At 40.5% G+C, this 16744-nt stretch overlaps 1 protein-coding gene across 3 annotated transcripts in view; it reads right to left on the bottom strand.

The window, feature by feature from the left end:
• The window catches only part of pudp (pseudouridine 5'-phosphatase), a 179401-nt gene that overhangs the window by 114408 nt on the left and 48249 nt on the right, over window positions 1-16744 (bottom strand). The window contains exon 4 of one of the 3 annotated variants that reach the window (XM_072262629.1): window positions 11679-12004. The exons of the other annotated variants lie outside the window; for them this stretch is intronic. Within the exon in view, the coding sequence (XP_072118730.1) occupies window positions 11786-12004 (219 nt within the window). The 3' untranslated portion in view covers window positions 11679-11785. Of the gene's footprint in view, window positions 1-11678; window positions 12005-16744 lie in introns of those variants that run through there. 3 annotated transcript variants of the gene reach the window in all.

Raw genomic sequence — 16744 nt, 5'->3', positions numbered from 1 at the left:
TGTCTAAAGAATTTTCTCCCTATTTCCATTTTAAATGGGTATCTTTGTTTTCTGAGGCTTTGTCCTCTGGCTTTAGGCTACATCCACACTAGACTGGATCATTTTGAAAACGCCGGTTTCGAGTAAAAGTGACAGGCGTCCACACTACGCGTTTTTCAAAATATCACTGTCCACACCAAAATGGATATTTGGGCGTATCTACTCCTACTGGGCATGCGCAGACACATCTACAGAAAACAAGTGACGAGGAAGCGGTATAATATTTACATTTCCGCGGCGGCGTTGTTCTATTTCCATAGAATAAAACTAGTGTACCAACAACAACAGCGAAAGAAAGTTTTCAACAATGTCTTCGAGGAATACAAAGAAAACCTTCGCTGGAAAAATCAGACCAGACTTCTTTGTTTAGACAGATAATGAAGTTGAGCTGTTTCTGCGAGTTACAAACAACTACAAAGTCAGCAAAGCAGTGGAGAACGTGGAGATGTTTAACTCCAAACAAACTATTAAAGTAGACAATAAAGTAAACAACACACGCATGAAGCCATCCTCTACCCAAGATCAACAAGAGAGTGGAATCTTCTGCCGTCAGACCTGCACAGTATTTCTGACATTAACATTTTTAAAGATGGACTCAGTCAAATCAACTTAGGGGATCTAGTCAAAAAAGCTCCGTTTACAACTTAACTCTCACACCCGTTCACACCGACTGCGCGTAGTAACAGCCGTCCGGCAGTGCTTGCGCAGCACCAAGCAGAAGCAGAAAAAGCATTGTTGTTGTGGTGTTGTTATGACAGCGTTTTTAAATTTCTCCATTTACCCTGCCCACACTACAATGTGAAACAATCGTTTTCAAATTTACACACTCTGGAGAGTGTTTTCGAAAATCTCCGTTTTCGGGGGATGAAAACGCCATTTCAGTGTGGATGGAGGGTCAAAATGAACAGAAAAAGCTTTGTTTCCAAAATTATCTGGCGTAGTGTAGACGTAGCCTTAGACAAACCCACATTTGGAAACATCCTCTCCATGTCCACTCTATCTAAGTCTTTCCATATTCGATAGGTTTCAACAAGATTCTCCTTTATTCTTCTAAACTCCAGCAAGAACAGGCCCACAGCCAGCAAACGCTCTTTATACATTAACCCATTCACTCTGGAATCATTCTCACAAACCTCGTCTAGACCTTCTCCAATGCCAGCACAACCTTTTTAACATATAGGGCTCAAAATGGTTTACAATACTCCCAAGTGTGGTCTGACCAAAGTTGTTAGACCCTGGGCCAAACAGACAACTCCAAAACTGCCTCAGTATGTTTTACTACTCTAGATGGGAAAACAAATCACTTCGCAGTACTCCACTTGAGGATAAGAAATGTTTTTGGTATGGTTTCACATTCTACATCATCTCCCCAATGCTTCCTTACCCTTTAAAACATACAGCATTACAGCACAGTACCGGCTCTTCGGCCCATGATGTTGTGCTGGCCTTTTAATCAACTCTAAGATCAATCTAATCCTTCCCTCGTACATAGTCCTCCAATTTTTGATCGTGAATATGCCTATCTAAGAGTTTCTTAAATGCCTCTAAAGTATCTGACTCTACTACCACTCCGGCAGTACATTCCGTGCACTGACCACTTTCTGCGTAAAAAAAAATTACTTCTGACAAACTCCTTGTAACTACCTCCAAACACCTTCAAATTATGCCCATGCATATTACACATATGCATCCATCATGGGAAAAGGTATCTAGCCATCTACTTGATCTATGCATTGTATCACCTTGTACACCTCTATCAAGTCACCTCTCATCCTCCTTCACTCTAGAGAAAAGCCCTAGCTCACTCAATCAATCCTCTTAAGAAATGCTCACAAATCTAAGCAGCATCCTCAAAGTCAAAATCAAAGTGACGTTCATTATCAGGGTACATACATATCACCGCATACAATACTGGTAAATCTCCTCTTCACCCTCTCTAAAGCTTCCAGATCCTTCCTATAATGAAGGAACCAGAGCTGAACACAATATGCCAAGTGTGGTCTAAACAGGATTTTATACAGCAGCAATGTCACCTCGTGGCTCTTGAACTCAATAGCCCAAAACACCATATGCCATAGTGGTAGGTGCCTGGAAATTACTGCCAGGAGTAGTTGTGGAAGCAGCAATAACAATGGCGTTCAAGAGGCTTTTACATAAGCACAACAACATGCAGGGAATAGTTGGTATGTATCGCGCGCAGGCAGAAGGGATTAGTCTAACGGCATCACGTTCAGCACAGATATCTGAGCCGAATGGCTTGTTCCTGTGCTGTAGAACTCTTCTATGCAAAGTGATGGCTTGTTCCTTGAATGTAGGCCACCCTTGATTAGAAATGTTGCTGCACAATTGCTTTACAATTTTACCCAAAGTTTTAATTCTGTGTCCTTGGACCTTGAACAGCTTCTCTTTATTTACTCTGAATGAACTAGTCATGGCGAATCACATTCCCTGTTTCCACTCTGTTGCTTTATACCGAATATTTGTTGTATTCTTTGCAGTTTAACAAGCCTGCTAGTATTTTATGTAACTACTTATATCCATGTAACTGTTTAGTATGTTTTCAGTCTGTATGTGCAATTGTTCAGTGTATACTCTACTGGTCAAAGTATGCATATACAATTGTTCAGTGCGTCTCCTAGTAGTTAGCATTCTGTCTGTTTCCAGAAGCTTCTTGATATCATGTTATTTGAAGAAGGGCTATCTGATTAGTTAACTATTATCTACAAATTTGAATGGAAGGTATCTTATCTATGGGGTATCAAGAATATTGAACATATTGGTCTGCTGTCTTTTCCTGTTATTTCTTCTTAGCTACTAGAGTTTTGGAGCTCTACATTTCCAATTCCCTTTATCTAATAGCACTTAATAAAACAATCGTGCAACCTCACATTTTATGCCTCTTTCTTGACTTCTGAAAGAACGTTGGATTAAAAAACTCGGAAGCCAGTATCTCCCAACTTTTTATATTTGCTTAAAATTGTTGGTAGTGTAGAGGTTAGCACTACGGTTTACAGTACCAGCGACTCAGATTCAATTCCACCCACTGTCTGTAAGGAATCTGTACGTTCTCCCAGTGACTGTATGGGTTGCCTCCGGGTGTTCTGGTTTCTCCCACATTCGCAACACCAACTGGTTGGTAGGTTAACAGGCCATTGTAATCTGGCCCTTTATTAGGCTATGGTTAAAGCACGTATTTCTGGGTAGCACAGCTCGAAGGGCCGTAAAGGCCTATACTGTGCTGTATCTTAATAAGTTAAAAATCACAGTCCTAGTGAAAGGATATTGAGCTGGAATGTTAACTCCTTCTCCCTCCAGTGAACGTGCCTGACATGCTGAGCACATCAATCACTTTTGTTTCCGATTTCCAGAAGCCGCAGTGAGTTGTTTATAGACCATAAGAAACAGAATTAGGCTATTCGGCCCATCGAGTCTGCTCCACCATTGCATCATAGCTGATTTATTATCCCTCTCAACCCCGTCTTATAGCCTTCTCCCCGTAACCTCTGACGCCCTGACTGATAGTCATAGTCATAGTCATACTTTATTGATCCCGGGGGAAATTGGTTTTCGTTACAGCTGCACCATAAATAATAAATAGTAATAAAACCATAAATAGTTAAATAGTAATATGTAAATTATGCCAGGAAATAAGTCCAGGACCAGCCTATTGGCTCAGGGTGTCTGACCCTCCAAGGGAGGAGTTGTAAAGTTTGATGGCCACAGGCAGGAATGACTTCCTATGATGCTCAGTGTTGCATCTCGGTGGAATGAGTCTCTGGCTGAATGTACTCCTGTGCCCAACCAGTACATTATGTAGTGGATGGGAGACATTGACCAAGATGGCATGCAACTTGGACAGCATCCTCTTTTCAGACACCAAGAACCTATCAGTCCCTGCTTTAAATGTGCAGAGGTTAACCTGACCTCCACAGCAGTCTATGGCAACGAATTCCACAGATTCACCACCCTGTGGTTACAGAATGAAAGAACAGTTGCTTACATAGATAAGATTTTAAAGCAAGATTATAGATCAGCTTTATTTGTCACATGTACAGTGAAACGTGTCATTTCTGTCAATCCAATCAACAAGGATTGTGCTGGGAGCAGCACACGAGTGTCACCACGCTTCTTGCATGACCGCAAATGTTGCCGCGCTCTGGAAGACCCTAACTGAATGTCTTTAGAATGTGAGAGGAAACTCACACTGTCACGGGGAGAATGTACAAACACATTACAGGTATCGACGGGAATTGAATCCCCATCAATGATCAATGTAAAGCGATGCATGAAGCACTACCTAGATGGAACACAGTCCAACAGAGTTACACTTTAAAAGACCTCTGATATTGGGACAATGTCTTGATCTCTTTCCAACCAATTTCCAGCTTCCTGCTGTCGGAGGAAGACGCAGGTTCAGTCACTTGTGGCTAAGGACTCAGCAGTTGGACGATTAATGTCCTCAGCACTGAAGGTGCTCCGTGGTTGTGAACTCGTCTTTGCTGGACTGTGCTGTTCATCTTCCGTGTGTTTCTGATCACTCTTATTTTTGCTATTTGCGCGATTTGATCAAGGCACTTTGGCACCGAACTGGCTCTGTGGCTGAGACATGCAGTCATCGAAGCAAAGCTAATCCGAACTGACTCAGTGGCTGTGGTTCCTGGACCATCTCGGGGACTCTGTAGTTTGATGCTTAATGTCCTGTGTTATTTGCTCACTTTTTGCTGTCTGCACGATTTGCTCTTTTTTCACGTGTTGGGCGTTTGATGTTTTCTTTAAGTGGATTCAATAGTATTTCTTTGCTTCTTGGCTGCCTGTGGGAGGACGAATGTCAGGGTTGTATACTGTATACATGCTTTGATAATAAATGTACTTTGAAACTTTGAAGTTAATCCTACCACTGGAGAACAATTAAGAATTTGAACACTAAATAATTTCCCTGCTCCTGAGAAGAGAATGCTGAGGTAATGAAGAATGCTGAAACTGGCCAAACGAATGCAGGCTAATTGAATGTGCTAAGTTCCTGACTCAGGTTTGCATTAGATGCGTTCAGCAGAGTTATTGGGTAGCTATTACCATTGACTTACTGGTCCTGAGTAACTCAAGCTGGCTGTAGAACAGCAAATTAAATGAGAAGGGGTAAGTGCTTGCCTGATGCTTCTGACACAGGACAATCTAGATTCCATTCACAATTAAGGCTTCTGCACCACTCTACCTTTCTTGAACCAAACTCAGGTTGTCCACAGCATTCGTTCGATTTAAGAGTTGCAATACTGCATTAATCAATTTTCTAGTTATTTAGAATACCTCTGTACTTCACCTGACCTTGAGATAGGAATTCTATATCACAATAAACACCATCTTATTTGATTATTGTATAAAATTTCCACAGATGTACTGTGGAGAGCATTCTAACTGGGTGCATCACCATCTGGTATGGGGGGGGCAGTACACAGAATCAATACAAACTGCAGAAAGTTGTAGACTCAAGCTACGTCCACACTACACCGGATAATTTTGAAAACGCCGGTTTTGAGTAAAAACGACAGGCGTCCACACTAAGCGTTTTTCAAAATATCTCCGTCCACATTAGGCGGATATTTGGGCGAATCTCCTCCTACTGGGCATGCGCAGGACACACAGAGAAAACAAGCGAAGAGGAAACGACATACTTAGTGCGCGTTTGTCCAGTTACACAGTAGAAAAACTTTAAAGGAATTGCTCTTGGCTATCGCGCAGGAGGACTTAAAACTGAAAAAAAACAAATACTGGAGCATATGGAGGCAACGGACAGGGAGTTCACGGACAATATGACCCAGCTGACGACGAACATTGAAAAACTAACTCTGTTACATTAATAAAGCATCTTGTTAAGTGTATAGAACATGTCTGCAACAGTGTTATCTTGTATTTCCATACAATGTTACATTAGGCTGTTACACATCTATTGTCAGGGAAGTACTTGCATAAGTAGGTAAACCACCTTCATACAAGCAAGGACAGAAAACAGGGTGAAGTGAGTATACTTATTCACTTCACTTCGTTGTTAAGACAACGAACATCTGTTCCGGCACGTCATGACAGCGTTTTTAAATAGTCAAAAAAAGCTCACTTTACAATTTAACTCTCACGCCGCTCACACCGACTGTGCGTTATAACAGCAGTACGGCAGTGCTTGCGCAGTACCAAGCATAAGCAGAAAAAAGCATTGTTGTTGTGTTGTCATGACAACGCTTTTAAATCTCTCCGGTTATCCCGTACACACTACGCCAGATATTAAGCGTTTTCAGATTTATTCACTCTGGAGAGTGTTTTCAAAAATCTCCGTTTTCAGGGGCTGAAAACGCCGGCTCAGTGTGGACGGGAAGGCAAAACGAAGAGAAAAAGCTTTGTTTTCAAAATCATCCGGCGTAGTGTGGACGTACCCTCAGTCAGCTCCTCACGGGTGCTAGCCTCCTCAGCATCTTCAACGAGAGATGCCTCAAAAAGGTGGCAGCCATCATAATGACCCTTATCACCCAGGGCATTCCCTCTTCTCATTGCTAATTGCTACCATCAGGGAGGAGGTACAGAAGCCTGAAGACACACACTCAGTGATTCAGCAACAGCTTCTTCCCCTCTGCTATCTGAACTCTGAATGGACTTTGAACCCGTGAACACGACCTCACTACTTAGTTAATTTAACACATATATTACACAGTGCCTAAAAAGGTAACATGTTAGTTTTCATATTTTATTGTTTCAAACTTGGAACCACAGGGGATTTAATTTGGCTTTTTTGACACTGATCAACAGAAAAAGTCTCTTCTGTGTCAAAGTGAAAAGAGATCTCTACAGTGATCTAAATTAATTACAAATGTAAAACACAAGTATAATTATATGCATAAGTATTCACTCTCTTCAAGGCAGTATTCAGTAGATGCACCTTTGGCAGCAAATACAGCCTTGAGTCTGTGTGGATAGGTCTCTATCAGCTTTGTACATCTGGACACCGCAATTTTTCCCCTTTCTTCTTTATAAAGCCACTCAAGTTCTGTCAGATTGCATGGGGATCATGAGTGAACAGCCCTTTTCAAGTCCAGCCACAAATTCTCAATTGGACTGAAGTCAGGACTTTGACTTGGTCACTCCAGGACATTAACTTTGTTCTTAAGCCATTCCTTTGTAGTTTTGGCTTTATGCTTGGGGTCAATGTCTTTCTGAAAGACAAATCTCCCAAGTCACAGTTCTCTTGCACACTGCATCAGGTTTTCCTTCAGGATTTCCCTGTATTTTGCTGCATTCGTTTTGTCTTTACCTTCACAAGCCTTCCAGGGCCTGCTGCAGTGAAGCATCCCCACAGCATGATGCAACCACCACCATGCTTCACGGTAGTGATAGTGTGTTTTTGATGAAGCGTGATGTTTGGCTTACACCAAACAAAGCATTTAGTCTGATGGCCAAAAAGCTCAATTTTGGCTTCATCAGACCATAGGACCTTCTTCCAGCTGATTTCAAAGTCCCTCACATGCTTTCTGGCAAACTCTAGCAGAGATTTCATGTGAGTTTTTTTTCCCCCAAAAGTGGCTTTCTCTTTGCCACTCTTCCACAAAGCTATAACCAGTGAGGCACCTGGGCAACAGTTGTTGTATGTACAGTCTCTCCCATCTCAGCCACTGAAGCTTGTAACTCTTCCAGAGTTGTCATAGGTCTCTTGGTGGCCTCTCTCACTTGCCCCCCTTTTTGTATGGACACTCAAATTTGAGGATGGCAGATTTACAGCTGTGCCATATTCTCTCCATTTCTTGATGATTGGCTTATCTGTACTCCAAGGGACATGGAAATTTTCTTGTATCCATCTCCTGACTTGTGCTTTTCAATAAACTTTTTGCGGTGTTGCTTGGAGTGTTCTTTTGTCTTCATGGTGTAGTTTTTGCCAGGATACTGACTCACCAGTAGTTGGACCTTCAGATACCTGTATTTTTACTACAATCAATTGGAACACCTTGACTACACACAGGTCTCCAAAAACAGATCTCCATTTATCTAATTATGTGACTTCTGAAACCAATTGGCTGCACCAGTGATGATTTGGTGTATCATACTAAAGGTTGGGGAGGGAGAAGGGTGAATACCAATACAATCAATTATTTTGTATTTTATATTTCTAATTAATTTAGATCACGTTGTCGAGATCTGTTTTCACTTTGACACAAAATAGTCTTTTTCTGTTGATCAGTGTCAAAAAAGCCAAATTAATTTCACTGTGATTCAATGTTGTAAAACAATAAAACATGAAAACTTACGGGAGGAGGGGGTGAATACTTTTCATGGGCACTGTGTATGTATATGTATGTGGATATATATATTCTGGCTTGCGTGTGCCCTTTTGCTGAACATTGTGGGCATGTTATGTTGCGCCGGAACGTATGGCAACACTTGTGTTGGTTGTTAATGCAAATGATACATTTCACTGTGCGTGTGATTTTTTTAAAATTTAGATATACAGCATGGTAACACTGTCTCTTGAGCCCAACAAGCACTGTCACCCAATTACAACATGTGACCAAATAACCTACCAACCCCACACGTCTTTGGGATGTGGGAGGAAACCAGAGCACCCGGAGGAAACCCACGGGGTCACAAGGAGAGCTTGCAAACTCCTTACAGACAGTGGCGGGAATGGAATCCAGGTTGCTGGTGCTGTAATAGTGTTACGCTAACTGTTGTGCCACCTTTTTTTGCAGGAACACAAGTCAGTTCACAATTGTTTTTACTACTTCAAAATGAATACTCAAAGTAGATACTCTATTGGAAATGCTGCACTGCTATGGTGTCTGCAGTACTGCCCAATTCAATAGTGCGTATTAACATCTATAAAGAAATTGTATTTAAGTGAACTCTGCATGCTTTAATTCTGCATTAATCACCTGCAATCTAAAAGCTCTCTGAACTGGTAGATAACCAGATAACCAGAAAGACTGCACCACAAATGCATTTATCAGATTCGACGATTGGTCAGCAAACAGCTGGACAATATAGACACACAGAGTGTTGTGAAGACATCTGAATCACACAATGATCGACTGCTTGTCACCGCCACGAAGGACTGGAATCAAAGAGAAGTCCTTACTAGATATCGGTTAATCTGTCTTCCAATTAAAGAGCAATGCACACAACAGGCTGGAGAAACTCAGCAAGTCAGGCAGCATCTATGGAGGGAGACAAACTGTTGATGCTTCAGTCTGAGGCCCTTTGGAAAAGATTTAGCCTGGAATGTCGACTACATATTCCCCTCCATAGATGTTATCTGACTTGCTGAATTCCTCCAGCATTTTTTGTGTGTTGCTCAAGATTTCCAGCATCTGCAAAATCTTTTGTGATGATGTCTATTCTGATTAAGGAGGATGCATACTATGATTATAGTATCATCTGTGGAAATAAATGTGAACACCGCTGTAGTTTACAAGACCAAAGTACTTACAGCCATTTTATACAAATGACTCCTACCATAAATTTCACTTACTTTATATTCTAAAATAATTCTAATACGATTCCAAGATAAAGCTACATCCAAAAAATATTTACGTTTAAGTGGAAACTACTTTGGTACAATGATTGCACAAATGAGTTTATTACAGCAGAGGCAGAGACCACTTCACCGTGGAGAGCAATCTAACTGGCTGCATCCATTGGGTATGGCGGAGCCTCTGCACAGGATCAGAAAGAACTGCAGAGGCATGTAAACTCAGCCAGCTCCATCATGGGCACTACCCTCCCAGCATCGAGGATATCTTCAAAAAGCGAAGGCTCAAAAAAAGGCAGCATCCATCATTAATGACCCCTGTTGCCTAGGACATGCTCTCTTCTTATTACTATAATGAGGGAGGTGGTACAGGAGCCTGAAGACACCCAAGTTTTAGGTCTTCAGATTGCTGAATGGAACAATTGAGCCCTCCCTCACATTTGGCTCAATTAAGCAGATACCCCAAGTAGCAAAGTTTCATGGAAGTAGTTAAAAAAGGTATAAAAAAGACAAACTGATTAACAAATTTTGCATTTAAATGAAATGCAGAACAAAGTGGAACACGACCACTTTGGCTGGGTGGTGGTGCAGTGGTATCAGCACTGGACTTCAAGGCAGATGGTTCTGAGTTCAAACCCAGCCGGGTCCCAACCTGGGCAGCAGCAGTATCTGTGCGGAAGAAAGGCCTGGCAATCTACTTCTGTATCTTGCCATGAAAACCCTATGGACCCTATGGTCACTACTTCTCCCATTTTTAATAGGTTGAGTGAACTCGGCCTTATCTCCTTGGAGTGACGGAGGATGAGAGGTGATATGATAGAGGTGTATGAGATGATGAGAGGCATTGATCGTGTGGATAGTCAGAGGCTTTTTCCCAGGGCTGAAATGGTTGCCACAAGAGGACACAGTTTTAAGGTGCTGGGGAGTAGATACAGAAGAGATGTCAGGGGTTAGTTTTTTTACTGAGAGAGTGGTGGGTGCGTGGAATGGGCTGCCAGCAACGCTGGTGGAGGCGGATATGATAGGGTCTTTTAAGAGACTTATAGATAGGTACATGGAGCTTAGTAAAATAGAGGGTTATAGATAAGCTTAGTAATTTCTAAGGTAGGGACATGTTCGACACAACTCTGTGGGCTGAAGGGCCTGTATTGTACTGTAGGTTTTCTATGTTTCTACCAAAACTACTACAGTACTATAAAACTGTATATTGGTTCCCAACGGTCATCGACGGAGGAATTTATCCCGTGTACATGAACAAAATCAGTGCAGACACCTAATGCAAATAATGGACTGCCTTCAAACAATGCTGTCATGACTGCATCCTCCAAACCTTCATTTTCATTGTAACATGCAAGATGATTGTTAATACTTTATAGTTCTTCGCAGTTCCTAACTTGGTGAAGTAGTGAAATTGTTTCACCTTCACTTCTGGCCATTTCTGGCACCTTCAAGCCTGGATGCTTGAAATCACAGTTCTGAATTGTCTGACTACTTAATTCTCACCAACTATCAGTGACAACAATCACTGCTTTTTGAACACAAATACACACAACCAACGCTATTTAAAAACTGTTCGCTCTTATAACACTTTAGCATCTAACAGCGGCACGGTATGTGCATCTGACGCTAGTTAGAAACTGTTCAGCAACAGTCTCCTGGGCCTTTTGAGCAGCATAATGTCCCAAATAAACTAAGGGAATCCTGGCAATTTGCTTGGTTAGCTTGTGTTCTTTAAAAGTTCTCCTAAATAAGCGACTACCCCAATTAATTGGAATCTAGTGTACTGCCACCGCAAAGCAACAAATTTCATGAAGTATGTCAGTGATAATAAACCTGATTCTGATTCTGTGTTATTTGCAAACACTGAAATTATGCCCTATATACCAAGATCATCAGCATACCATAGCACAGTTAAGTAATTCTGTTGCCTTAACATAATAATATGGCGATATTTCCATGTCAAGGGCTATAGATCAACAATATACATTACTAAGCATTCAAAAGGCACTCAAAATCAGAATCAAGTTTATTAACACTGACATACATCATGAAATGTGCTATTTTGTGTTCCTGTACAGAGCAATACATAAAATATAAATAAATTATAACAAGAAATAGTAAATATATTTATTAAAAAATCAAATTAGGGGGACTTCTGGGTCATCAAGGGAATGGCGGCGTAAGGAAAAGGTCTCTCGACAAAAAAGAAGGTAAACTGCCCCAAAATCGAATTTAGACAAATACTTAATATTGCATAACTATATTAATAAAAGGGGCAAGGATGATGTCTAAGAACAAAATTAAGAAGTCCGCTCCGAAGGCTGATAAACGTAAAGAGACGCAGCAAGACGACGGGCCTAGCTCCCCCACGGCAAGCCAGGACGGAGATAATGAGGGGTATCGATGACTCTGTCTTTGATTCTCGGAGAGATTCGTGAGTTCCGACAAGATAACAGCAAACAGCTGGAAGATATTAAAGGAGAAATAGTAAGAACTAACTCGCGGATAGATGAAGCCGAAACATGGATTGTTGGAATTGAAGAGAAGCTACAGAACGCCGAGGAAGTGATAGCAGAAATGCTGAAGCTGCAAGACCAGCTCCAGTGGAAACTAATAGATCAAGAAGGCCGCTCAAGAAGGGAAAATATGAGGATTTACGGAGTTCCCGAAGGAACTGAAGGTAAACCCGGATTGATGATTCCCTTCGTGGAGAAGCTGCTTAGAGAGAACCTTGATATACTGGCCGCCAAAGACCTACAGATAGAAAGAGCTCACCGCGCGTTGGCACCACAGCCCCCGGCAGGTGCCCAGCCCAGATCGATTCTGGTCAGATTTCTCAGTTACAGAACGAAGGAAGGGGTGCTTAAAAGGGCATGGCAAAATAAAGGCTTCATGTGGAACAACTGTAAAATCAGTTTAGACCACGACTACGCACCGGGAATTCTTGCCAGACGGAAGAAATATACGGAAACATGGAGAGTCCTGAAGGAAAACAACATCAGATTCCAGACCCTGTATCCAGCTCGGCTGAGAGTCTTTTACAACGAAGGGACAAAAACTTATGCTACGGTGGAGGAGGCAACGTCGGACCTGGCGGACCGGGGCTACCTATTAAAGTTATCACCCAACCGGAGTCGCTACTGGAAAGGATTCGGCAGAAGTCGTGGCAGTTAGTGGGACGAGGACACTCCACACGAACCAGAGAGTCAAACTACAAGGAAAAGCTGCAAATATTCAGACGCGAATGTACAGAGAATACAGATTAATTAAGAGAAATGCCTGAAAAGAGTAAATCGGACTTAAAGGTAAAATGAAAACAAACTAGGCGGAATAACTTGAATGATAGCAATTTGGTCGAGACATAAATAGGAGAAAATTCTCTACGATTATTCAAACTGCTGAGGGAGGGTGAAGATAGAGGTTATCCCTCTGAACTGAGGCGGGTCGGTGCTCAGGCCTCACTGTGGGAAGTCGAGAAAAATTTTCAAATGTTACACGTTCAAAAATGTCTAGGGTGTGGTTATATGTCTTGGTTTACTGTTGAGAAGGGATTGCTTACTGTTTGGTTAGAAAAGGACTGTTTTTTTTCTACTAGAGAAAAATGCAAACTGAATTGGTAAAAATAATTTCCTATAATGTTAATGGGGTTTTGAATCCAATTGAAAGAAATAAGATTATGTCTAAATTAAAAAAAGAGAGGGCACAAATAGCTTTCCTCCAGGAAACACATATGAGCCATTCTGAACATGGAAAATTAAAAAGAATGGGCTTTAAGCATGTATTTTATTCATCATATAAATTGAGTCACAAAAGAGGGGTAGCTACTTTAATATCAAGTACTCTTAATTATGAACATATTTCAGAGACTAAAGACAAAGAAGGACGGTTTGTAAAAATCACAGGAAGAATAGAAGGCACAGAAATAACATTGCTGAATGTTTATGCTCCTCCAGGTTGTGAATGGTCATTTTATAGACACATTTTTGACCTAATGGTCAGTTCTCAAGGGGTAGTAATTTGTGGAGGGGATTTTAATATTAGATTAAATCCTGTATTAGATTTTTCAAGAATAGTTACTCAGAATAAACCTCTGACTCGGAAAATGAATCCATTGATGGAGGAGTTGGGAATTATAGATGTCTGGAGGGAATTACACCCTACTAGTAAAGATTATACACATTACTCTTTCCCTCATTCAGCCTATTCAAGGATAGACTATTTCTTTATCTTTAATACAGATAGACTCAGGATAAAAAACTGTAATATTGCAACAATTGATCTGTCGGATCATAGCCCAGTCTCTATGTCTCTAATCCTGGAAAGGAAAATGAGGAAAACATTATGGAGGCTAAACTCACATATACTCAATAACCCGAAAGTAATGGAGAGATTAAGGGGAGAGATCAAAGAATATCTAGACCTTAATGACACGGGAGAAACATCACCAGTGATCTTATGGGATACACTGAAAGCTGTACTGAGAGGGAAAATTATTTCCATTACCACTCACATGAAAAAAATCAATGCACAAAGATTAGCAGACCTTCAAGGAAAATTAAAACAACTTCAAGTTGTAGATAGCAACAAAAGTAATTCAAATCGAAAACAGGAAATTAGGAAATTGCAAAGTGAAATTGACAATATTTATACGTTGGAAACTCAAAGAAATTTTCTTTACCTGAGACAAAAGAATTATGAAGTAGGAGGTAAATCAGCTAGATTATTAGCATATAAATTACAAAAACAACAAGCAGACAATACAATTCATAAAATAAAGAATCCAAAGACAAAGCTTGTGGAGAGTACAATAGGGAAAATTCAAGAGAGTTTTGAAACATATTATCGAGAGCAGTACTCCCAACCCTGGGCCCCCAATGAGCCCTATATAGACAGTGTATTGAATTTTTTAGATCTACCTAAACTTACCGATTTACAAAATGAAAGTTTATTAGAACCAGTAACTGTCAAAGAACTGAACGTGGCCATCTCTAGGTTAAAGGCTGGAAAGTCCCGGGGTTCTGATGGGTTTACCTCAGAGTGGTACAAGTCCCTGAAGACACAGTTAGCCCCATTACTACTTAACACCTTTAATTGGATCTTGCAGAGAGGAGAAACTCCACCTTCCTGGAGAGAAGCGATTATTTCAGTTATTCCTAAAGAGGGTAAAGGTAAACTAGAATGTGGCAGTTATCAGCCAATTAGTGCTCTTAATTTAGATTACAAACTATTTACATCTATATTAGCGCGCAGATTGTTAAAGCTTTTACCTGGCCTAATCCATTTAGACCAGACTGGATTTATTCAACAAAGACAAACATAGGACAACATAAGGAGAACTCTGCACATATTAGAACAGGTTAATAAGAACAAGACAGAGACAATGGTAGTAGGATTGGACGCTGAGAAAGCTTTTGATTCGGTTAGTTGGGCATTCCTATACAGAGTGTTAGGAAGATTCGGCTTTCAAGAAAAGTTTATTAAAGTAATTCAGACTCTATATGACAGCCCTACAGCCCGAATTAAGATAAATGGGGACCTCTCTGAATCCTTCATCTTAGAGAGAGGCACTAGACAGGGATGCCCAATTTCTCCTCTCCTATTTGCACTATATATTGAACCGCTTGCCCAACTAATAAGACAGAGCGAAATCGTGAAAATTATCAAGGTGGCAGGGATTGAACAGAAAGTGGCGTTATTCGCAGATGATGTTTTGGTCTATCTGAGTGAACCAGAAAAATCATTTATAGGATTGTTTACACTGTTGGATGACTTTGGGAAAATATCAGGTTATAAAATAAATGTAAAGAAAATGCAGATTATGTCCCTAAATTACACACCATCCAAAAAATTGCAGGATACATACGATCTTAAGTAGGAAGCTAAATCATTAAAATATTTAGGAATAACCCTGCCGAAGGATCTTTCAACACTGTCACAGGTAAATTATGGGCCATTAATCTCAGAGATAAAAGCAGATATGCATAGATGGAATCTTATCCCCTTTTTAAGTTTAAATTCAAGGATAAATACTATAAAAATGAATATTCTTCCTCGGTTATTGTATCTTTTCCGTACTTTACCGGTGGAGGTGGATGATAATCAATTCAGGGAATGGGACAAATGGATTTCCTGCTTCATTTGGCAAGGAAAGAAACCTAGAATTCGATATAACACCTTACAGTTAGGGAAGGAAGGAGGAGGTATGGTTCTTCCTTGCCTGAGAAATTATTTTTATGCCTCACAGATAACCCCTCTGTTATATTGGTGTAATAGGGAATATAAGGCTAGATGGAAGGAAATAGAATTTGGATTAGTTGACAGTTTTCCTCTACAGGCCTCAATAGCTGACAAAGGATTGATGGCCCAGTTGGAAAAATTTAAAAACAGTTGGATAAATCTTACATTAAAAGTATGGCAGAAGCTGGTTAATTCATGTGGAATTAATAACATGTTAAAACTCTTTAGATGGTGTGCATATGATACCAAATTCCTTCCCAACAGAGGAGATAAAAGATTTGAGCTATGGATAAAGAAAGGTCTTACAACCTACCTCTCATTTATAGATAAAAGAGTATTACAAAGTTTCCAAATCCTGCAGGACAAACATGGCCTAGAACATAATGACTTTTTTAGGTACCTTCAAGTACAAAACTATGTTAACCAGAGTTGTAGATATACAGACCTATCAACAGTAGAATTAGAATTTTTCAAGATTCTGAATTCGGCTTGCAGTTCAATACCTAGTAAATCAGTTTCTCGAGTATATAATGCACTCTCCCATGCTAAAAATGTAAATACACTGTATATTAAAGAGAAGTGGGAGAAAGAAGCGGGGTTGGTACTTTCAGAGGAGGCTTGGGGGAAAATCTGCAGCTTTCAATGGTCCTCGACTAATTCTTTGACTTGGAGAGAACATTGTTGGAAAAACATTATAAGATACTTCAAAACCCCATATCAGGAAAAATATAAAGATACAAACGTGACGTGTTGGAGAAGGTGCAGCTCCAAGGAGGCAAATCATTTTCATATTTTCTGGGATTGCCCTAAATTAAGTCTATATCGGGAAGATATTCATAGAACATTAGTTAAGGTACTTAGGTCCCAGATACCTCTGAACTTTGAGACGCTCTATTTGGGGCACGTATTGTTTCTTGAACAGAAGGAAGATATAAAGTTGCTGCAGGCCCTCTTAGCGGCAAGTAA

The sequence above is a fragment of the Mobula birostris genome, chromosome 7 (assembly GCF_030028105.1).
Source record: "Mobula birostris isolate sMobBir1 chromosome 7, sMobBir1.hap1, whole genome shotgun sequence".
NCBI classification, from domain to species: domain Eukaryota; kingdom Metazoa; phylum Chordata; class Chondrichthyes; order Myliobatiformes; family Myliobatidae; genus Mobula; species Mobula birostris.
This window is presented reverse-complemented; position numbering and strand designations above follow the sequence as displayed.